We start from the raw sequence: 25499 nt of genomic DNA, 5'->3' as shown, positions 1-25499 counted from the left end.
TATGTTGATTTTATGTGATTCTGTAATTGCTCCAGTTAGTAAGTTTTTTGGCGTTGTTTGAGAATGTTGTCACAGACTAAATCAGTGCTCTGTGGAAACTATGAATCATAGGTATTGAAACAGTTTGAATTGACACTCAATCACTTCCCATTACCCGCAATGACCATGCCTTAATTGGCTTATTACCAGTCCCTGTATAGAGATGTTCATTTCCAAAGACAACCAATGCATGAATCCTATTCTAGTGGCAATCTTTTTGCTCATACTTGGGTTAATAGGATAATGGGATTCATGGGATGGTTTTGAAGGTTGGGTTTGAGTGGAATACGTTTGTTAGGAATACCTTTATTTATTTTCATACAAATTGTTGGGAGTTGAAGGTTGCGAGGATGCTCTTTGAGAGTTCCGTGGAGAGGGATGTGGTAGCTTGGTCAGCTTTGATGGCTGGGTATGCAAGGAGAGGTGAGTTGGTGATGGCTCGCCAGCTTTTTGATGAGATGCCAGTTAAAAATTTGGTTTCTTGGAATGTCATGATTATTGGGTATGCTAAGCGTGGGGAGATGGAGAGTGCTAGGAAACTTTTTAATGAGGTACCTGAGAGAGATGTTGTTACGTGGAATGTGATGATTGCTGGATATGTGCTTTGTGGGTCTCATGAGCAGGCATTTGTAGAAGAGATGGAAATTGAACCCAATCCCATCATTTGGAGAACATTGCTTGGGGCCTGTAGGATCCAAGGAAACATTGTTCTAGGGAAACGTGCAAATGATTAGCTTTTAGCAATGAGACGGAATCATAGTGTGGACTATGTTTTGCTTTCAAATATATATGCCTCAAAGGGTGAGTGGGATGGTGTGGAGAGAGTCAGGAATTTAATGGATTATAGAGGGGTGATAAAAGAAGTTGGTTCTAGTACAATTGACGAGACAACAAAGAGCTTATGGGGTTCCTTTTCAATTCAAAATCTTAATTGAACCTGGAAATGGTTCTCTAAAAGAAAGTGTGTGAGTGATTAAGATTGATCTCAATGGTTTATATATTTCCCAACTTCTTATCCACCCCCTCGCCTAACTTCCTAACTCACGGCAACGCAAGATGTAATGTGGGTTTGCTCCTCTAGCAATCATTAATGGTGAATGCTAAGCCCAAATCATAGGAAGGTTTTGTCAAGATGACCTTATGTGGGCAACAACATGTACTTTCTGAGTCTTTGAGTAGTTCCTAAACAATGATGTGTTTCCTTAAAACTGTGTATGGAATTTCATAAATAAAGGAAGCAAGAAAGGAAGGTTCTTCAATCTACAATAGAATTCAAGATAAAGAAAGAGCTAGAAAGGTTGGGTCAAGTTTCAAGTAAGTGCTCTAGAGTTTCTAAATCAACGGATGGTTACTTAAACTTATGGTTGTGCTACGGGTTTAGGAGGTGCTCCAGTCTTTCTAAAGTGAGATTTGGGGGCAGTCAAGCATTCTCATCATATATGAAGAGATCGACAATAGGGACAATACCTCATCAAACTGATAGTGTGTTTTGATTCATGCTTATGAAGATAGAGCATTAGTGTACTTGTACTATATGACTTGGTGACTGAATTTTTTTCTACTCGTGGTGTTGATGTGCTAGTTACGTGCAGGAATACTGGAGAAAGCAAAATGCACTAATAGTTATTCAGAATACATCTTTTGGGGCAAGAAGCAGGGTTCACAGAAACAATAATAGGCTATCTAAGTGGTACCTGGGACTGAGAGTGAGCATCTTGTCGAGCTAAGGCTAGGACCTAGTAAATGACATGTTAAGAATGAAGGTTTATGATTGTGTATTAATAAGATTTTTACTATTATGCAATAAATCACAACTAGTTGACATGATTGTCTGTAGCAGAATTAAGGACATGAAGATCTACTTGCAGAATATGCTAAAGGAAGTACCAACACAGCTGCTACTAAAGTATCGTCTTTTTGGATAATTTGGGGATATTGGGTACAAACAAATTTCAAACCTAAGATTACTACCTGGGGCTGTAAAAGTGAATGCAGATGGTTCTGTTATGGCTGATAGATATGGTTTTGAGGTATGATCATAGATGACCAAGGGAGTCAGCTCAGGGCTATTGATGCAGGTTTTGCAGACTGCATAATGTTAGATTCTAAAAGGTAGAAATCAGTAGTAGAGGTTCACTGGCTTTGTCTGGCAATTCAGCTGATATCATCTTGTCTATATCCGAAGCACTTTTAGCTTTATCTTTCGGATGTAAAAACAACAAAATGTGAGCATGTGGTAGTCCACGTTTTTGAAATTCAATAGCGTACGATACTGCACACACAAAAAAAAATATTTAGTAGCAGTCTTTAAATAATTATAAAGGTATATGATCTTATCAATAAGTAAGAAATATATCTTCTTATTAAGAAGTGACATAGATGGATCACTCAGAAAATGAGACAAACCGTAAGCATCAATCTTAACAAACTGAATTTAAAAGGGTACTAAAGTATATTAACAAAGTAAATGACACCTAGACACAACACAAACCTGGGTAGTTTTCTGTTAATATTGGGGGCGGGAGAGAAAACTGCTTTAACTTTTTCAAAAATTCCACAAAACACCTCCTTTTTCCCTCCCATCTCCTCTTCATGATGTCTCTGGTTTCTAACATCACAGCCCCTGGTTTTCTTCTTCAACTTTGACTATATATTATCTTAGCCACAATGCACTATTTTCCATCAAAAACACATATCTCAACTGCTTCTAAATAGAGAAAAGTTTGAGTGCAGATCTGTTGGACCATATATAGAAGAAAATTTGTAAGTGTTCTCCCTGTTTAAATATAGGATCTTTAAACACATAAATTTATATTTTACAGTTAATAGCAAACATGAATTCCACATTTATGAATAAATTATTAACTATTGTTTCACATTTTGCAGGTTTTTGCTCTACGTCAATTTATAGTCTTACTGGACATGATCTATTCTATAAAAAAAAAAAAAGGTATGTGATTATAACCTGCAATGACTCTGCCGAAATGATTTCTATAATGCAATCTTTTCATGATGTACTCCAACTTCATTTTGAATACTTGACACACAACATTAGGAACATCATTAGGCAATAGTCCAGGGTCTTTTTGTAGATAACTAAGAATTTCATTCCAATTTAGATTGCAAGTCACAGTAATAAAAAGATCAGGTGGTCCTGCCCATCTACATATGGCAATAGCATCTTGGTAGGTATGTATCATGTATCTAGGGCCTCCTGTAAATGTTGATGGAAGGATCAAATGTTTACCAATTGATGCTGCTGAAGTATCACGTGTGTTTATTTTAAAACGGGTTATTGATAGATTAAAACAAATCATAAGCTAATGGAAATAAAATTTAAAAATTAAATAATATTACTTATATACCTGCGACCACTACATCCATCACATTGTTGTATAAATCAGCCCTAATTTCTTCTTGGTGTGTCCGATACCAATGCATTCTTTGATCTTCTATACATGTATAACCATCAACAATGATTGTTTGACGTAAACGTCCACCCATCCAGAGTAATCGACTTTCTAGTGTCTTTCTTTGTAGTCTAAAAACCCAATATTGTCTCATACTAACCGTATCTCTTTTATGATCATCTATATTAAAAACTCTTTCATTTTCCTCACTATTAGGAAGTTTTCTATAAGTAATCCCAGGTCTATAGCCATCTTCACCACGGGCAACATTAAAGGATATTGCAAAGCCATGAATTTAGGATGCAATTCATTTATTCTCTCCAAACCTCCTCTAGTTTTAACAATTATGTCCCTAAAATCATTAACATTAAATCCATCCCCTTCAATTAAAGTTGCAACTTCATTGCCAGTTGGCAGATTGTATTGTCTTCCATTACTCTGCCGAGAATTAATAAGTCTTAGGCGGACATCAATCATTTCATCTTCTTTAAATCTGTCTCTAGCCATCCTAAAAGACTGTACAACTCTATTGTGTTGATCAAACATTTTGATCAATCCATCAACAATTGCAGGATCAGGAAGTTCATTATATTCATTGAATATTTGCATCATATTCTTCAATTCATTTTGAGTATCGTATACATATAACTGGGCAAATTGAGGAGGCTTATTTTCAAATGGAAGAAGAGACCCAATTTTATGATGATTTTGCCCACTTATTCTGAAAACGCAAGGACCTCCTCCATCATTGATAGTCTTATCTATCTTCCCTCCTGCAGAAGTAAATTGAAACATGGAGTTGTATGTCCGTATATATCTTCTAAATTTAGTAGATCTTATTCCTCCTTTCAAGTCTAAGAGTTTATTAAGAAACTCAGGGGCAGCCTCAAATAGTGGAAGTTGAACTTTTCCTTCTCCACAACATATAGAGAACGTTGGAACAGATGATTTTCCTTTGTTGTTTCTTTCTTCTTCCCAAAGAATTGCTCCACAGTACATACACTCTTCAGTTGGTGGTCCAAAGTCATGAACTCCTAAAATATAAAAATTAGTAGTGAATTTGGCAAACATTCTGAATAAAATATCAAAATTGAAGAAGAAAACACATACCATCACTGTTAGTATACTTGCTTAGATCACGATGAATTTTTTTTTGCTTTTGCAAACGTTTATTCCTTTCACTGATATTTGTGATTTGAGATAGTGAAGTCATTATACGACGCATAGCATCTGTAAGATTCAAAGTACTTGTTTGGCCTGTGTAATAAAAAATATCAAATTTCAAAAACTTTAATTAATCCTCAACCGAATATAGAATACAATTTTACCTTTATTTGAACGCAAGTTGTGTTCCTTGGATGCCAACAAACGATTACGTTTCTTTAAAGCCAACAAACGACTTCGATTAAGGCGAGCTATTTTAGCAGTCTATTCCTTTGTAGATTCAACATTGACTGTTTGAGAATTATACCAAAAAAGGGTCAACTTGAGCCATTTCTTGTGGAAAGGATATTAAAATTGTTGTGTCATTATAAAATCAGTAAGTTCATACCAATACTATTGGTTAAATGATTGCTATGTTGCTCATTTAATTCCTGTGTGTGTATCAATTCCTCTGTAATAAAGGCATAAAGAAAAATATAGATATCAGTTACTTACATCTATACAATATCTTAAAATCAAATGAGAGTATAAAACGGTATTTTTTTTCCGCAAGTTACATACCAGTGTGACTTTGATATTCCATTAGCTATGGATGTTTTCTTCTATGCTCTTTTAGCACTTTTTCTCTATGGTTGCTCTTTGTATTTGCAGACATCATGACGCATAAGGTTAGAACCTTCAATATATTCGCATAAGGTTAGACCCTTCAATATATTATTTTGTTAGAATATTTATCAAGTGTGTAAAATAAAAATTAACACTTCGTACCATGATTCTTTTTCAGTGCAAGAATACATCGTCTATTATAGCGAGCAATTCTGGAGGTATATATTTTTTCGTCATCCATAAGGTAAACCTGAACAACTCTTCCTCTCTTTGGCTAAAGCTTTAACTCCTCTTATAGCTGCTGCTCTTATTCACTGCAGCTGATAATGATTTAGAAATTGTCTTCTTGGACAACACTTACTTGACTTTATCAGCAACCTTTGGGGCGATATAGGGAGTGCATTTGCAGCGGAGTTGGGAACAATGCAAGTTTCGGAGCAGACTGATACATTGAGAGTTCTTGGTACTGAACCAATAGATTACCTTGTGACGCCGAGAGTGATTGCTTGTTGTGTTGCTTTGCCGATTTTGACGCTGATTTGTTTCACGTTTGGGTTGGCTTCCAGTGCCCTTCTTGCTGATGGGGTTTATGGTGTTAATATAAATATTATACTGGAAGCCTTAGGATATAATCAATGCTATGATTAAGTTGTAGGTGTTTGGGGGAATTATTTCTATTGTCAGCTGTGCTTGGGGTGTTACAACTCTTGGAGGTGCTAAGGGCGTTGGGGAGTTTACTACTTCGGCAGTTTGTTTACTATAAGATATGTGACACTGAAGAGGATCTTGAGCGACAGAAAAAACAGTTTGCTTACAGCTTTTGTTAGTGTAAGAACTGAGTTAGCTTTAGAGTTTTAATTGTATAATACTTCTTAAATTTATCCTTGGACATTTGAGTTGAATTTCTATGCAAGTAAGATAACGTTATTTAATTTGTGTGTTTTGGATAGTAAAAAAGGTTATCTAAATAAGATCGTTTCCAATTTAATTCATATAGAACAAAAATACAGCAAGAAATCTATGATAAACCATTTCATTCAGTATCATGACATAAAAGATAAATAAAAATAACACAATGATCCCAAAACTTATCGTGACATAAAAGACGCTCGTTGATAGCAAAAATATACCATTTTGCAACAGATAATCACGCCGACCTAAGTATTTTCGCACAGAGACCTCATTAAAGCTAATAGCCTAATCCCAAATCCTATTTCACTTATTCAATGAGCTCACCTAATCCCAAATCCTATTTTACTTGATGAAAGAGCTAACTAATCCCAATCCAACAGAAAACACATGTTTCACCATTAACATAAATAGATCATATATAATAGGAAACAACAACTGATGGTTGCTGGGCTATCTGCTGCATAGTGGGGACAACTGGTGCATTGTGACTTCCAGATGACAACTAAGGCTGCCTAGCTGAAGGAATAACAAGTGTATGCGTTTGTGATATTGATTGGTAGTGAGTTGAAGCATTAATCTAAATTGGAGCTCACCATAAGAAGATAGTGCAAATTATATGAGTCTAATGACAATAAATAAAATATTAGAATTCATCCAATACTCTTTAAGTAAACAACATCTGATACATACACATTAACACAAACTCATACAGTAAATTATTCTAGCATTTGGTATAGACGGACAAATTTCAAAAACATGAGGTCCATGGTATGTAATAAATTTCATGAGACGCTGCTGGTCAATCTTTTTGCGTTGCCCGTCATTAACGTTTTGTGATTGACTACTAATGTAGTTAGCTTCTAATACATCGACCACCTCTCCAGATGATTCCTTGACTAGAACCTCTTCATGTACGTATCACTGTGTCCTGATTCAAACCCACGTCAGATGGCTTGATTTGTCCTGTCATACATACCTTTGTCCACTCAACACGAAGCCGCCTGTCCTGTCTTCCAAATTCCGCCCTGTCAAGTCCTCGAATTGCATCCTCGCATCTCGCTCATCATCCATATAGACAAAAACAAATCTTATAACAGCAGCAAAAGGAAATAAAATCTGGTAGATACCACACAACTACCAAAGAGGAATAAAAACAAATCCATGATCTCTATGTAAGGATCCCATTATTAGAAGATATTGGCTGCAGACTATACCAATAAATGAGTCACAACTGACCGATATTGCAAAATCTAGAATCTAAGTGACCATAAAAAATAGGAACAAAGTCAACAGACCTTGTTTGATGAACTAAATTATGTCAAGGAACAACAGTCCAAAAGTAGGTCTCATGAGGAAATCAATGTTGTCATGCTTAAACTTTGTTTATCTTTCCTAATTTCATTACTGAGTAAAGCATCGTTAAAAACATTTAAAACTGAAAACATAAGAAGAGACTTTTCATCTACCCCCATATTCTTAGTCATACCAAATGAACGTCACAGATTACACATTAAAAAAATGATAAACAATATAAGGAAAAGATTCATCAAAGAGATTATCATACCTTGTTATCCTATTTATCTTCTTCATGATCAAAACTCAACGTCTGGCAAACCGAGGTCTCCATGGCCGTTTCCTCTTCACAAAAATATGACTTCTTTCCCACTCTTCGGCCCTTTTTCTTTGCAGGTCCGAATCTCGTACCACTCAAACCGGTACCAAAAAGAACTCGATCATCTTTCTTCACAGTTTTATTAGATCTAGTTGTAATAAATTTTTTTTTTGGACACTTGTCATGGCATCCATACAAAGGAACCCATTAGAAACATAACATCAAATTACAAACATATCCCAGTTACACATGAAATCCACAAATGTTACTCTCCTAAAAGTAGGACAGTACCTCAATCAAATAGTCTCCTGTAACACTAAAATTTTATGATTAGCCTTTTTGGTCTCTTTTTTTCCTTTTATTATTAAATATTTAAAATAACCTTCAGTACACAAACTGTCAGTCTGTCACCATCCAAATGCCTCATCCTTGCAAAGTAGGTCTATAGCTTAGACAGAAACATGGTAAACTAATAAGTAGGATGGGTATTCATAGTTACACATTGAGGAACTTACCTGATCTATGATGAATAGATCTTGATCTAACCTCCCTATGATAAAGCCAAGATTAAACCGCCCAATGACCGCGGAAAGAAACAAAAGAGGTATCCATGTCGTCTGATATCGGGCCGGTCAAGATCAAATGTACTCAAGTAAAAATGCTAGTTGATAAAACAAAACAGAAGCTATTAGATGACATGTAAACGAAGTGGCCAACAACCTTCATTCTACCAAAATCTTGTTTGTTGAAGAGCCTTTCCAACTCAGTGGTTGCTGCAGCTAGAGCCTTTGCTTTTCGTTCCTCATTATCTGGTTGAGAAAGTTCTAATGTTGCAGCTGTAAAGCACGATACTATCCAGGTGAAAGCAAAGAAGCTGACATCAGGCAAGAAAATAACAATATATAAACAACTTACATCATTAGTTGCAGCTTAAAATATAAACCACCACAAATTTAAGTTCATTACCTCAAAACCACCACAAATTCAAGGTCAATTTGAAAAAAGATTAAGCTTAACCCACTTACATCAGCTTGCTTTCAAAGATAATCAACCCTGTTGGATCCCTTTCAAACTGATATCCTCCACTTTTTTATGTTTCTAAACAAACAAGTTACAAATCAGAATTGATCCCGTTGAAAATAAATAGTTACCTAAGAATTGAGATACTTTTTAAGTTTTTAACTTATAAGAAGTGGCAATACTTGCAAATACATATACATACATATTCGCCTATAAATATACTTCTGTCAGAATAAACATAATGTTAATGAAGTCAAAGGATAGAATTGTTCTTAATAATCATCTCCATCTTTTTTTAGTGTATCATTTGTCACATAATACCTATAACTATTAACATAGATATTTTTCTTCACATTTCAGGAACCTAAGAACCACTCTAAATCATTACCTCCTAGATAAAAGGTATAATCATGCCTCCTATCTTCCTTGAAGAACAAAATATAGAGACTTAATTACCCCACACTAAGTAACATCTAGTACTCTGGTTTAAAGACAACGCTAGAAATGGTTTCAATAACTAAGCCTAAAGCTTACAACTAAAGTATCATTACTGATTTTTCACTTATCAAATGTGTATCAGCAATCAGCAAGCATGTATCTCCAATCAAAACAGATTGAACATACCTCACCACCAACAGCAAGTGCAGAACCATCAATGCTAAAAGTCATTGCTAACTGTTGTCCAACATCTTCCAACTGGGTCAACATCTTCTCAGAAGACTTCAGGTCCACTTGATGTTTTTCAGAGGACTCTGGGACGTCCCACTCAAACCATCTATATGAAAATCACATAATAAAAGTGTTGAAAACCTTGGTCAAAGTAAAGAATCATTGTAGACACTAATCAGAACAGCTAGTGACTTATTCAACTGTAGTAAAACCGATTCACATAAATATCCTAAGTTCAGAATTACATATTCAACAAAGTATTTCATATAAAACCGCCCTAACTTCACTTCTCGTTTTTAAACACCGATCCACGGAAGAATAATATGGATAAATATACGTCATTTGGATCTCAGAATATATCTTTGCTTTTTCTGTGTTGTAAATGGAAAATAGAAGGAGGAGTACCTGCAACTTTTAGGAAATGAACATCCCACGATGGATGGATTGCCATTCTATACGGTATACGGATAAAGAAATGGAGCTAAAAAACATCCCACGATCATAATTCAATTATTAATCACATTACACACACATTGGATTCAAAACACCAAGCAATTTGAACAAAAGATTCATCCAATTTTGCAAGTTAAAACGGTAAAACCACACGTGAGGCGCAAATTCATCATAAATAGCTTACCGGATTTGGGGAGAGAGAATTGGAATCAAATTGAGCTAGCAAGAGCGAATTTGGAATTCCACTTCGACCTTCTCCACCACCCCCACAAAAACTAACCACTTAACTACTCAACTCGAATCTTGTTCATCGTTCTCCATCGGTTTCTGCTTGTCAAAGATGTTGTTTGTTGGAACCCAAGCAGCGCCGTAACTTGGAACCCCATATTTCTGGCTACAGGCTGAATCTTCCCCATTCTTTTTCTTTGCCATACTCTCTGTATTGGTCGCTTCCTTCATTGAGAGAAGAACAGAGAGTTTGGACGGTTTTTTCAGTTTTCCACCTTCATGTTTTCTCTTTCTACTTTTAGGCTTTGTTTCATCTTCAATCCTCAAATCCATTTTATCATCCTCCTATTCTTTGATTACTCTAGACAAAAATTCAACTTGCTTCCACTTCAGTCTTCAATTCTGTATTGACATACTCTTCTTCTTTGATTCGACTTGGCAAAGATGAAACTCCTAGGTGGGTCTTCTCACTATTTCCCCCCAAGTACGTCACCAACCCAGACCAGTTTAGCGATGACCAGCACAGATCTTTAAGTGAAGTTTCATCCTTCAAATCTTCATTGACCGCGGAAGAAGAGACGTCAGAACCCTTTGAAGGTAGCAACCAGAAACTCCTGAGATGTCTTTGATTTGCAAACTCGTCTCGTGAAATCAGTCTAATAAGAACTATTCTTGCCAGCTTCAAACTCATAACAGACTCTTCATCCAGGTCAGGGAAGATTCTTCCTTAGAAATTTACACCCTCGGGATTCATATTACTGAAATACGCACGCACAGAGAGTGTGTTAGGAAACCTGATATACACATTCTAGTCGTCGGCTCGGTTACTGTAAGCAAATGAAACCTCCAAAATGATTTCTAAAATATTGGTAGAGATAGTGAAGAAGAACTAATGTTGTTTTGTTATTCTTATTCTAACCATGACTGCTCGAATGGCTTCAAGTTGAGTTCGGAATTTTAAGGGCATTTGTTTATGATCAATTTCGTAAAGAAACCCAGTTTTGAATTACACTGGTTCTGGCCCCGATACATTAGAAATAAAGGAAAACGACATCTAGTCAGGTAACAAAAATGAGAACTATGTTGTAGCAGGGAGATATTGCTCCCCAATATATAATTTGACATACTGAGATTTAGATGCAGGGCAGGAAAAAAAACAATTTTGACACATTTTCAATACCATTTCAGGCATAACTACGATCCGAGATAGGCCAAACACTTCTACCCAGAGGAGGCTTTTGCAACTCCATGTCCTGCCTTTTTTAGCATTTAAAATCCTGCAGAAACAGGAAAAAAAAAATCAAACCAAGACAACAGAACCATCTGCATTAGAATCACATAATGTATAGCGCAAATATAGATATGGTCGTTTAATATCCAATGCATCAAAAAACAAAACATATTATTGGCAACAAAGGAATATAAAAATACGATAGCATACAGGGAACGGACACGCGTTCTTAAACTCTTGCTGCTCTCTGCGACACAAATCAAACTCATTGGTGTGGTAATAGATGCAACCTACATAAGCATCCATTTCCTTTCTGCAAGTCTGCTAAATCATACCTTCAACAACAATATTTCTTTATTAATACTAAAACAAAGTAAGATGATTAAAAAAAATAGATTCTAATGTATGTACCAATCGAGAATGTCTAGAATTTTGGGTTTCCCATCTGACGTGAGTTTTAAACCATCTGCAGCTAGATCGACACCCGAATCGAAAAACACGATGATGAAAACACGACCATCGATTTCTTCTTTATAGTATCTATCAAGTTTTTCCATTGTAGTCTATGTGATTCTGGAACCAAAGCTTGTTATTGTTCCCTAATTGAAGATGAACTACAGCTACTACTGCTGCTGCTGTTATTTGAGTCTGGGCTTAGAATTTGGATTTCAAAAGCTTTTCCTCCAAACCCGAGTGGTAATTTCGATCTCGGTTTCGAAATACATAAAAGATCGAAATTAGACCAACGTTTATCACGTACCAATGCTTGGTCAAGTCTACAATCTCCATTTAGCAGTTCAACAGCAGTGTAGTTAACACGGTTTTCTAAACCGAGAAGAAGATCGAGATTTCGAAGACCTACGTCAGCATCTGTGGCAACAACTGAGAAACCTAGACGTCCTAATGAAAGACCCACATTGGCTGTTGTTGTAGTACCCCGAGATACTAATACTGACATCTAATGTAGTGATTCCTTCTCTCTTTTGTCTATAATTTCAATGTAGAACTAACACCTCCAACACTTAAAATTCCTCTTACAACAACACTGACCAAGACAAAAGCAAAACTGTCAAAGGCTTGGAGTATCTTTTAAATCTAACTACTTGAGGAAACCATAACTATTTGTCTTCTTTCACACAATTTGTTTGAAAGAACATGACATTGGAAAATTCAAGAATACACAAAAAGTACAACAGAAACACTCTTCACTTTTACCTCTTTCCTTTAGATTTGGAATCAAAATGATGTTTCTTCAACTTCTTTTTGCTAACTACAGCAGTTTGGCTTCCACCCTCTTTGAATGGCATCCCTATGAGTGCAAGTAGCTTTTGACCTTCTTTATCAGTTTTCGCTATGGTGGTTATGCAAATATCCATCCCCCTTGGTTTACCAAGGGAATCATAACGGATCTCTGGGAAGACACCTTGCTCTCGCATACAAATGCTATAATTTCCATGCCCATCAAAACTGTTCGGGCTGACACCCTGAAAATCCCTTGTCCTAGGAAGCCCCAAGTTTATAAGTCGGTCCAGAAATGAGTACATAATCTGCGACATATTCAGGGGAGCCTAATAAGATGATGAGTCGATGACCTAGAATGTCATCTCCTGTGAGAGGAATGACAATAATCAAAGTATGGACGGTTCCAAACACATCTGATGAAAGCCACGGTCGCAGATACCATCACAGAGTATAATATCATTATCAGCAGACAGATCTTTGGACCCGCATTTGGCGCAAAAGATCTACCACACCAAAATAAATAAGGTGCAATTCTATTAAAAAATTAAAATTGAAATTAAAATTAAAATTAAAATTAAAAAAGCTATGAGGTCATAAACTTGCCCTACATCATCACTGGAGATCAGGCCTTCATAATCAAATAAAGATTCTTCAAATCTTCCTTCTGCACATAAAGAGTCCAGATATTCAAATAATTCACGTATTCTCCGCTCGATTCGAAGAATTTCAGAGCTGGCGCGTTTAAGCTCCTTCTCTGGCTTAATTTTCTCAGCACTGCAAATTAAACATATTAAGAATTAAACAGTTGGTCCCGGAGAAAATGTAGACTCACATATAGCACCAGTTAAAGAAAGCAAGTAAAGAATGTGTGATTCACCTTGACAAATGAAAACAATGTCTTGTTTTCATCAAGAACAGATCAATACTTCTTAAATGAAAAAGGGAGGAAAACGAATTATAATCATAATAATATAATATTACTCCAAAAATTTGCATTGCATCCGGTGAAAACCGGTCAAACAAATGCACACAAGTAAGGTATATTTTATAGAAATAAGAGAAGAATGTTGTTAGGAGTGTAAGGAGGATCCCTTTTGCAACATTAGAACCTTCAAGTGAACCTACAAGAAGTTCTATGAGGACATTCTATAACTCTTACAAACTCAGGCCTACTAATACTCCATAGAGACTCGAAAACTGTCAACTCAATTATCACATTGATAATCATGCATGATACATTCAAGAAGTAGAGCTCGGAAAACCAATTCAATTTAATTGTCACATCAATAATCAAGCATGATTCAATTGAAAAATAGATCTCTACCACATAAGATTGCTCCATGGATCTTCGGATCCATAAGCACTCATTTTCATTTTCTAAACTACAATTGTTAGGGTCAGCCCAAGAAATGTAGCAAGTCTTCATTTATAAGGTATTATTTTAGGAACCACTACAATTCACATGTAAAAGAAACTAATCTAACTATGTTTCCGCGATGAAAAAGAATAGGGGGCTCCGGTGACATCCAATGAAACATTTCTAGTTCTAAACAAAATAAGAGTATGTGCAAGCAAAGTGGAATAGTTTCGGACAAATCAAGGATCTGTATTTTAGATATATAATCTCAACCAAGAAAATCAAAGCACAGTGGACATGAAAATTTCTACCCAAAACTGATAAAGATCTTTAGTATGATGCATGGTTGAGATTATAATATGCAAACCTTTGTCCTTTCCGGCCTTCACCGTAATAAGCATCAATATAGTTATGCTCATAGCCCATTCAATACAACAAGTATCTTAGGCGCCTTCTTGTTCTCGAAAACTCATCATCCACTGCTTTATTTGTCCTTTTTCTCATCTTTCTTTTTGTTTCTTTCAACACTAACATTTGCAGAAATATCCGGTAGGATCGGGAGCTTTACAAAGACCATTTTCTCTCGGGTCGAAGAACTCCGCACTTCGGGGGAGGATCTCAAGACCGATTTTCTCTTTCTCGATCTTGATTGCATATTTGAATTTTCTCTTGTGTGAAAAGGTGGATTGCCTGCTACTCCAACATCGACAAATTCAGATCCTACAATCATATTTTCCGTTGATTCATTGTGTAAATGTTCAGAGAGAAGTTCAGTATGGCATGGCTCCGTTGTTTCACAGTTGTGTTCATTAGAACCTGCGACAGTAGCTTCAACACTTATATATATATATAGCAGAGGAATGACAATAATCAAAGTAAATGCTTTCATCACTCTATCATCCTTTTTGACCTCGTTTAATTTTGGAAGAAGAGAAGAATAAGAGAGAGAGTTTGAAGAGATGATTTTTTTTTTGGAGAATTTGGAGTGTTTTGTAGAATTGAAAAAGATAATAGAAAGAAATTTTTATCTATTTTGGGTTACGAACAATTGAAATCGGCAAAAAAAAAACGTAGAAGTCCTTTTTTTATGTAAAATCTGATGTGTCGGTCTCAGAGAAAAAAGGATGGTTGATGTGGGTTACTAGGAGCATTCTCAACTACTCAGTATTCATGGTCTTTGATTCCATCATATATTCATGTTATCTAAAATAGCTTTTTGGGCACGCTCGATTAGCGTAAATTTACTGTGAGTTGTTCGTACATACAAAGATTGTTACATCTTGTTATCTACCATACAATTTTGCCATTTTGCATATGAACATATGTAAAAGAGATGTAAAGGTTGAACCATAGCCGTACCCCAGTAGAATGATATGATGCGTAGATGAGAACTCAATTCGATCAAAAGATCGGCTGAAATGGCCCGCTGAAATATAGACTCACCCCAATAGACTGATGCGTAGATGAAAGCTCAATTAAATCAAAAGGCTCAAATATTTGACCCAAATCAGCATTAATATCATCAAAATATAAACATCCCACCTGTCTCCCGGGGACCTGAGTTCGATTCCCGGCAACGACAAAAATTTGATTGTTTTTTTTTAGAAAAATAAAATTAATGTAAACTATAGTAGACATATACGTAGGGTGTTTAAATAAATAGTTGCAATCCCGCTCATGCTTACATGGTGTTGGTGGGAAGAAAACGATTTTTTTAAATCTTATTAGCCAAAAAGCCTTGTGTGAATTAGAGATGGGAAATATACGGTGGAAGAGTTGGGAATTGGTAGTGGGGTCTACTTTCTAGTATTTTCGTCTCTTATTCGTTTGATCTAGTGTTGCAACAAGTCAAAAGTAAATTAATAGTTACAAATATATTTTTGTGGATGCGTTGGATAGATGTAATTGTGTTAGATTTTGTTGTGCTTAATTTGGTTGTGACATATCACTACTACTATAAATAACCTGGCACCTTAAAAGTAATCAGCCTTTTTATACCCGCGTGCTGCCCTTACTAAATGTTGAGCAAAAAAAAAAACATTGGCTAACAAAGGGAGAAAATTGTAATTTACTTTTTGCTTTCCATTTCTAGCCTGTGCTTTAGTCAAATTTAAGTGCATATACAGAGGGCTTTTATGTATTTCTGAAGTTATCATCAAATGTACGCCTCTTTTATGCTTCGCTCCACTCCACAGGGTTTAACGCATCTGAGCAGTGCAAATTAGACATGAGTACCAGTCCTACCTGCTTTTCCTATTTATTCTATTTGTTTGTTCCGATAAGTGTCTGTTTAATTTTCTAAAAGTCTTCTGTGGGACCCCGTTCAGATGTATAACTCTGTGGCTATAACTTCTCTTCTGGAAACAATGTTTAATCTAACCTCTCCAAATTTGAAGCACCTCATTCAGTATACTATTTTCAGCCCCACCGTCACTAAACAACAAACCTACTTTACATTTAAAGTTTTTCTAATATCCCCACCATTATTTTCTTTCCTCTTTAAATACTTGCCCCCGCCTCACTTCAGCACAGCATTCGTACTAAGTGTTTGATAAGAAAGTCGTTAAACTGCTTTATGCAGAACAAAAAAAAAAGAAAAAACTTTGATGCTATACAATGTTTATTTGTAATCGTCAAACACTCCAGGTATCTACTAATTTCTTTTTTTTTTTTTTTTTTTCGCTAGGTCTTTTGTTATTTAAATTGTAATGAATTCATTTTTGCAGTTTTGGTTCGCTTTTTACCACCATTTCAATACAGTTTGACGTCGATTTGAACTACCCAAATTTAATTCATCAACTATGAAAACCATTTAGATAAGTAAACTGAAACGAAAAATTACTTGACTCAATCTCTGGCATTTGTTGTTTTGACATTTTTTTTTCTTGTTTTTAAACTAACTACTCTTGACCTCTGTAGTCTTCGTGTAATTTTCGTTCGTTTGCCCAAATTTACTTAACAGAATTTTGGTACCTAGCAATACAAAGGTGGTACAAAAAACGTTATAGTACATTGTGGTTGAAAAACTGTATATGATCATAGTGCATTAATCAGGAACAATCAAATGTTTATTATGTTACAATTAACTATGTAATGTGTTATAGGACCATAGCTTCTTTTGTTCCTAAAAAAAAAATAGAGTGTCGGGGTTGATCAATTGTATTTTGTGGCTTCAGATTGATGAACTATCATATCAAACTTAGCTGCTTTGCATATTGGGCTTTGTTTGAAGATTGATTTTTTTTTTTGACTTGCCGCTAACAATATTTCAGCCAATAGCTTAAAAGGATTTTTCAATGATAGTTTTGGCAACAATATTGTTTAGCTATTTTGCTTTATTGACTTTGTAGCACTTTAAAATTGGCATGTTATTAAATTGTATCACTACATCACATACAGATTGCACGCAAAAAAATAAAGAATAGCTAAAGCTAACATGTTCACCTTAACCACGCTACATAACGGTTACAGTCTGACTTTATTTTTTTTAATCAAATGCATTATGAGACATTAATTATTTATATACTTATTTATTAGTTGGATATGCTATATTATTTTCATATAACTATTTTACGTTAACAATTGGGAAATTTGCTTTAAGATGGTACGTAATGAAATTTTTGTTGCCATTTACCTGTAGGATTTTTATTGACAGCGTTAGTGTCATACACTGTCCTGTGGATAATCAGAGCGAGATTGTTTTCAACGAGAAACAACTGAACTCATATGCTTGGGTCACCAAATCTTTCAAGTTTGTTTCCAGCGCAATTTCAGGTACACAAGTATTTCTAATCGTATTCCACTTTTAAACATTAGCAAATTAGATACACGGTGAAATTTGAATCATTCTACTTTGTATTGCCGTTTGTTTAGCATTAGCATATGGATTTGAATGGAAGTAATTCGAATTTAGAACTCCAAATTTATGATAGTGCTCAACAACAACAACAACGAAATCGGCGGATTAGGGAACGAGAGAGGCGAGCTAATATGGATTTAACACAGGTAGCCAAGAGAAGAAATCGTTTACGAAGAAATTATTACCAACGAATGCGACGACAAAGAAATGAAGCAATAACTGCTCAAAGAGACCGCATGCGTATAGCGTGGGCAGTTCCTCGCTTGATTCCCACTGAGGAATCATTGCACTCCAACAATTTAATGCCTCAGGTGGTTACTCAGGTACAACACCAAACAAGAAATATGGCAAACCAGTTGGTTTGTGATGGTCGACCTACGCAACGAAGTCGTTTAACTCATATAAGGCGTTACGCTCGTAACTTGGTAAACGAAGTTTCAGAATTTATTGAAGCAGCACCAAACAGATCTGGTTGTGCAAGCAGTAATTATAATGTATCATTACGCTCCAACAGGTGCATTACTCAGAAGCTAACTCGCCTGCGACCTCAACCTAGAAATATTTCCGATCAATTACTCTGTGTGGATCGTACTATACAGCGAAGAAGGTTGACTCATATGCGACAATATGCTCAGAACTTGGGAAGCGATGGTTCCAGCGTTATCGATGCAACGTCAACTGCAGCCGCAAGTTCAAGCAATGAAGGTAATGCTAAACCCCCTTCTACCAACTACTCCGCTGCAATTTCAATTCCATTGTGTCTTGATAAAAGATTTATTCCATTTATACCGTGGTACTTACAAAATAAAATGTAACTTTGTTAAGTTCTAGGAATTCATGCTGATGAAATTCTTGATGAATATGATATCAATACCATCAATCCAGATCGGAATGGCATTAATAACATTAGTGACAGTGACGGCGAGCCTTTCGTAGGTTATACATCCAAACTTATGGTTGCGTTGATAACTACTCAATATTTTTTCCTTCACGTATCGCGTATAACTTTAATTTTTTTTTGTATAAACAGATGTTGACGACGAATATGGAGACATGGTTACAAACCGATTCATTAAGAAATGCTTATCTTTGTAATAGATGTTGATGGAATTGGAGGCTTACATAACGCGCGTGTTTAAAGAGAAACCTTCGCTGTGCAAGGTTGGCTTCACTGCTTAAATTAAGAATATCTATATAAGCCATTTACTTGCATTAAGTTACTTGGTTTATGTAATACGTATATTAACTATCGAAAGCATTTTGCCTCAGGTGGCGTTAAGAATAGTCGACAAGCATGCTTTGTGACTAGAAGAAGGCGTAATTATAACTGGCATTTCGAGGCTATGATGACTCTTTTCTCAGTAGTTACACATCGTTTACCACCACCGCCGAATTGTTCTAAATGTCGAAAGCAAAATTATTCAATCGTGAACCACCAAGTTTATGTTGCTCCAATGGGACAATTATTTTACCTCCTATGGTAGCCTAACCGATTTGATTAATTTATATGCATCTCAAGCAACAATCGGCGTTGAATTTAGGAAAAACATACGTGCGTACAACCATGTTTTTTCCTTCACTTCTATGGGCGTTGACATTGACGATGCGCTCGCTGATGGTAGGGAAGGAATTTACACATATAAAGCTCGTGGTGCTATTTATCACCGTATTGGTGGCCTACTACCAAGTCCAGGACACAGACCCAGATTTCTACAAATGTATATATATGACACAGATCATGAACTTGATTATCGGATGGCTGAAAATGGAGTACTAGACCGACGGGTATTGGCTATCATCCATAACGTTTTAAAAGAGAATCCATACGTCCAAATTTTCCGACAGGTGTCGCAACGATTAGCATCACCAAATGTTCGGCTGGTTATTAAATATAACCCAACCGGAAATCATCAATATAGTATTCCTACGTCTTCTCAAGTAGCTGCGATTTTAGTTAGTAGTGAAGATCCAAGTAACCTTAATGAACGCGACATCATAGCCCAAAGGATTTCTGGTGAATTTGAAAATGTGCCGCATTAATCGGGCTATTATGATCCACTTCTTCGATACCCTCTTCTACTCCCTCAAGGCAGTCCAGGATGGAATTTACATATGTTTCGTTCCAATAGGGCCCGACTTACATGTCAACAATTTTATTGTTACTTGCTACAAGTAAGCCTCTTGCTAACATTTTATAATATTATGTTATATATACATGCTTTTTTACCCAATTGGATGCCACTAATTTGTAATTCCCTTATTAGATTCGCCCACATGATCCTTCTCTTTTGCTCCGTAGTGGTCGTCTTCTACAACAATACATAGTCGACAACTATGTTAAAATATCAACTTTAAGATTGAGGTGGATACGTGATCACCAGCAAGAAATAAGGGCTGAACTTTATCAAGGATTGCAAGACTCTTTAAGTTCGGGGGAACTTCATTCAGGTACACTTTGAATTTAAAAACTTATTAAATTTAGTCAAATGGAAAACCTTTAATTTATTTTTTATTTTAAATTGAAGGCAATGTCGGTCGCAAAACAATTTTGCCTGCCACTTTTGTGGGTTGTCCCCGTGACATGCATCGTCGATATCATGATGCTATGGCATTGGTTCAAAAAAATCACGGAGACCAGATTTGTTTATCACAATGACATGCAATCCATCGTGGTCAGAGATCGAAGCTGAGTTGTTAGAAGGCCAGGTTCCAAATGATAGACCAGATTTGATAGTCAGGATTTTCCGTGCCAAGCTAGAAGAGTTGAAAAATGATCTGTTCGTTAAAGGAATCCTTGGAAAAGTGGCAAAGACATGTTCATGTAGTCGAATTCTAAAAGAGGGTTGCCGCATGCGCACATCCTTCTAATCCTTGATGAGGCTGACAAGTTAACTACTGCAGATGCTTACGATCAGATTGTTAGAGCAGAAATTCCAGATCCGGCTATTGAGCCAGAACTATATGAGATTGTTGTTAAACACATGATACATGGTCCATGCGGTAATGTTAATCCTAATTGTGTCTGCATGAGAGATCGAAAGTGTTCAAAAAAATTTCCAAAACAATTCATTCCAGCAACTAATCAAGGCAGTGATTCTTATGCTACATATATGAGGCGGGACAACAACGCTTTTGCTATTGTTAAGAATCATGGTCGGCATTATCGTGTAGATAATCGTTGGGTTGTTCATTATAATCCATGGTTATTGAAAAAGTTCAACTGCCATATCAATGTCGAAATATGCTCAAGTATTAAAAGCGTCAAGTATTTGTACAAGTATATTTACAAGGGGTCAGACCGAGTAGCGATGGAAGTTATGTCGACAAATAGAGATGAACAAGATGAAATAAAGCAGTTTGTAGATGGCCGTTGGATTTGCCCGCAAGAAGCCCTTTGGAGAATCTTCGAATTTCCACTAAGTCAAATATACCCATCAGTATATTCTTTGCAAGTCCACATGGCAAATATGCATGAAATAACCTATCAAGGTAACCGGTGATTGAGGATCTTTTGGGTGATGATAGGAACTCGCGACGATGTTAACCGATTTTTCCGTCGAATAAGCGTGGGCGTTGCTGCTAGACAATATCTTTACCATGAAATTCCCGAGCATTATGTGTGGGATAAGTCAACTAAGCATTGGCAACCAAGAGTTGGCCAAAATCGTGTCATTGGAAGGCTATTTGCGGTTTCCCTATGGAAGGTGAAAGATTTTACTTGAGGATCTTTCTTTGAACCATGTCAAAGGCCCAACATCATATGAACATTTTGCGACCGTTGGATCTAATTTATACCCTACATTCAAAGAAGTCGCTTTCGGGAGGAATTGGGGTGCTAGAAAGAGACAAATGACGTTCGTCAATGTTTACTTGAAGCATCCAGACTGCAGATGCCATGTTCTCTACGGCAATTATTTGTTACAATTCTGGTTTATTGTAATCCTATCGGAGTACGTGATTTGTGGAATGAATTTAATAGCTGTATGGCTGAAGATTACGCGTTAGGGAGTTTTAACACAACCTATGTGACAAATCGTTTGCTAAGGGAGCTTAAATTGTTGTTGGAACAATATAGACAGTCAATTTCAGATTACGATTTGCCCCAGATGCGTTCTAATCAGGTTGACCAAGAGGATATATCAAGTTTGGTCACAGAAGAACTTTCTATTCCCGTTACTTCAGAAGATCTTTCGTCTATAAGTCAGCTTAACCTACAACAGAAGATTGCTTTTGACCAGATTCTTAGTTCTGTTCAGCAGAAGAATGGTGGGCTATACTTTGTTGATGGCCCTGGCGGAACAGGTAAAACATACTTATATAAGTCAATTTTAGCAAGACTCCGTAGCAACGGACGATTGCTATTGCAGCAAACTACCTACCCGGGAATTCTTGCTATCATGATGCCGGAGGTCGCATGACCCCACTCAAGGTTTAAAATCCCAATTCCAATTACATCCACTTCCACTTGCAAAATCAGCAAATTTGGCAATTTAGGCAGCTTTGTTCGCGGCGAAAGCATACCGATATGGGATGAGGCTACGATGACACATCGTTATCGCGTTTGAAGCGTTAGAGAAAACTTTAAGAGATATTACAGACAGTGATTTACCATTTGGAGGGAAAGTTTTTGTAATGGGTGGAGATTTTCGTCAGGTGTTGCCAGTTGTTCCTCGTGGTACAAGGGAACAGACTATTGATACATGCATAACAAGTTCTCCACTTTGGGAGCAAGTTCGTGTGTTACGTCTACAAGAAAATATGCGTGCTAAAAATGACCCAGCCTTTGCAGAGTTACTCATGGCCATCGGCGATGGGATTCAGCCAATTATTTGTGATACTGACATCATTGAACTGCCCAAAGATATTGTCATTCCGTGGGAGAATGAGCATTCACGTCTTAAGCTTATAAATGAAATCTTTCCAGGATTAGATAGAAATGCTGGTAACAAAGACTACATGACCAGTAGGGCGATAGTAACGCCTAAGAATGATACGGTACAACTGTTGAATGATGAAATAATTGACCTATTTCCCGGTGATGAAGTCACATATTACTCTTTTGATTCAGTTCAGAATGACTCTCGTGGTCTATACCAGCAAGAATACTTGAATTCAATTTGTCCAAGTGGTATACCTCCTAACAAATTGAAGCTAAAGTTGGGGGCTCCCATTATACTGACAAGAAATTTGAATCCTAAAAATGGCCTATGTAATGGAACAAGACTAATATGCAGAGGATTTGACACACATGTAATTGATGCAGAAATTGTCACTGGAAATTCCGTTGGTGATCGAATTTTCCTACCTCGCATTCCACTGTGCCCCTCTCAGGATGCAAAGTTGCCATTCGAAATGACTAGGAAACAATTTCCTATTAAGCTAAGTTTTGCTCTGACAATAAACAAATCACAGGGTCAAACCATTCCAAATGTTGGGGTCTATTTGTCCGATCATGTTTTCTCGCACGGTCAGCTCTATGTTGCTTTATCAAGAGGAGTATCACAGACGACAACGAAAGTTTTAGTTAAAAAAGGGACAATCAAGGGCCTTCCTGGAACTTACACTCGAAATGTCGTCTACAACGACATCCTAGCTTCTTGCAGTGTTTAGTAACAAGTTGTTTTACTATTTTCAACTTAAATATTACTTTTTATACACATATATTAATTTCTGTATAATGTTTAATTTATATAACAAACAAGTCTCATTATTATACAATATAAACCCAAAGAAGAACCATCCTTTACCAAACATCACTTTATTTTGCTTGTGTACGTAGAGCAGTCAAAATTCCAACAACCAAGTTTAACGATTTTACTCTTTTTCCTGTACAGATTAAACATTATTTTCCCTGCTCTACATATGATTTGAAACTTTTATATTTACCACAACGCTTTTATCCTTGCAGTATATTTTGAAAGTGATTCCGAAAAAAAAAAAGTTACTTTTCAGAACTTATCGACAATTGGAAATGACCTAGAAGGATACTTTGTATGATTCATATAATGTTCTTCATGAGTGAGCAAGTTAAACTAATTAACCAGGTACATTCTAAAAGGAGTTTGTAAAAACTTTATTTCATAAGATATCTTGATATTTTTTTACTTGGACAATTTCATAACTTTTCAAGTTTAACTATGGGAGATACATTATTCATAAACAGCACAGTCCTTAATAAATTAAATTAAACTGATTGAGGAACCATGTTGTCAAAATGATTACCCAAACTGAAGCCTACGCAAGGAAATCAATGTCAGTATGTAAAATGTCAACAATTCTGATATGTGCTCATCTTAGCCCAAACCAACTCCACCAGCCTATTATGCCGCACAGTAATTGTTCGATAGTTAATTTTTTTTTACAATATTAAACAGGTCGGTCGCGTAGACACTGTGGAATTATATTTTGTACTGCGCATCTTACTATTTCTTATGGGGCGCACATTTGGGTTTCTTTCATATGTGTACAAATTTTGGCATCACCAAATCAACATTGACTAATAGTTTACACGAGTTAGAAAAATACATAGATCCGTTATACATTTAATTGTTTTTTTAATTCAGGGTTACTTTTTTATTAAGACATTTAAGCTCTGCTTGACAGGTATACTAAATTAGACTTAAATTAAAAGAAAAAAATAATAATGTATATTGACTATATATTTGTTTTAAAAAAAGAACGGTTTTGGCGTAGTTATAATACCAGTCGAGTATAGTATAGCTCTTACGTGGATGTTATTATTGTTAATGTGATTCAAATGTAGATTTATTTCGTACATGTTCACAGCTTAACATCACCAAATTAGAATTTACTAATAGTTAAAACGCCCTGAAGAGATACAAAGCTCCGTTAGTTATTAAATTTTCTTTAGTACCACTTAAAATTATTACCTCGATAATTCGTCTGATCTTTACAGATTGACTAAATTAGATTTAAATTAAAGAACTACAATAATGTACAATAGTTGAATTTTTAAACCAACTACAAAAAACTTACTATAAAAAGTCGCTACAACGCAAACCGACATGGTGTGCGTAACACATTAAATAATGTTATTTTATATTAAATGAAATTATTGTCGACCATATATATCATACACAATTGAGACAAACCAACCCCGCTAAATCATGGGAAAGGACAATGAAAAGATTGTAGGGGAGGAAAAAAAAAAGTAGAGTAAACCAAATTGGTAGGGAATAGCTACAATGAGGTCACTCAACTTTTCCCTACACAGTTTTAGTATAGATGAGACCTAAATTTACATCAGCCAATATTTAGACGTCACCATCACATGAGAATAAAATTATTATTAAAAAAAACATCATCAGTTGATAGCTAACCACCCCAGTCAGCTATGATTAAAGTCATTGACTAGCAGGATAACAAAAAAATAAAAAATAAAAAATGAGTTGATTGCATCGTAACAACACGCCCAAGCAGCTCTAAGCCACATATTCTTCTGACGGGCAGGAGTCAATTTTACATACATGAAGTAAATTTCTTAATTTTCCACATTGTAAGGCATCATCGCTGTCAATAACACCTTACATAATCCTTGCCTGTATCAAACAAAATTAGTGTCAATCAAATCTATCATGCACAAGTTGCACAGCAGCTCCCCACTCATTCATGGTAACAACCAACAATAATAGTATAGATGAGCAAAAAACACTGAAAAAAACAAGTTGGTTTGTTTT

At 35.9% G+C, this 25499-nt stretch overlaps 3 protein-coding genes, 1 long non-coding RNA gene and 1 pseudogene across 4 annotated transcripts; 4 read left to right on the top strand and 1 right to left on the bottom strand.

Moving 5' to 3' along the window:
• Positions 1–12555: 12555 nt before the first annotated feature.
• LOC147502474 (large ribosomal subunit protein uL5c pseudogene) lies at positions 12556–12900 on the bottom strand (annotated as a pseudogene).
• Positions 12901–16328: 3428 nt separating this feature from the next.
• Positions 16329–18897, top strand: LOC147502473 (uncharacterized). The gene is made up of 5 exons (XM_086604541.1): positions 16329–16589; positions 17584–17717; positions 17817–18507; positions 18634–18738; positions 18833–18897. Exons 3-5 carry the CDS (start codon positions 17826–17828, stop codon positions 18895–18897), a joined length of 852 nt encoding a protein of 283 aa, XP_086460667.1. The 5' UTR covers positions 16329–16589; positions 17584–17717; positions 17817–17825.
• A 973-nt stretch (positions 18898–19870) lies between these two features.
• LOC147502472 (uncharacterized) lies at positions 19871–20424 on the top strand. The gene is made up of 3 exons (XR_015220292.1): positions 19871–19974; positions 20067–20250; positions 20328–20424. It is a non-coding gene; the product is annotated as an uncharacterized LOC147502472 (long non-coding RNA).
• A 30-nt stretch (positions 20425–20454) lies between these two features.
• Positions 20455–21302, top strand: LOC147502471 (uncharacterized). The gene is made up of 2 exons (XM_086604540.1): positions 20455–20617; positions 20704–21302. Exons 1-2 carry the CDS (start codon positions 20455–20457, stop codon positions 21300–21302), a joined length of 762 nt encoding a protein of 253 aa, XP_086460666.1.
• A 483-nt stretch (positions 21303–21785) lies between these two features.
• Positions 21786–23412, top strand: LOC147502470 (uncharacterized). Its single transcript, XM_086604539.1, has 2 exons — positions 21786–22104; positions 22370–23412. Exons 1-2 carry the CDS (start codon positions 21786–21788, stop codon positions 23410–23412), a joined length of 1362 nt encoding a protein of 453 aa, XP_086460665.1.
• Positions 23413–25499: the final 2087 nt, after the last annotated feature.

Source organism: Coptis chinensis, chromosome 4, assembly GCF_015680905.1.
Source record: "Coptis chinensis isolate HL-2020 chromosome 4, ASM1568090v1, whole genome shotgun sequence".
NCBI classification, from domain to species: Eukaryota; Viridiplantae; Streptophyta; class Magnoliopsida; order Ranunculales; family Ranunculaceae; genus Coptis; species Coptis chinensis.
The sequence above is the reverse complement of the archived record's forward strand: the minus strand, read 5'-3'. Positions and strand labels throughout refer to the sequence as shown.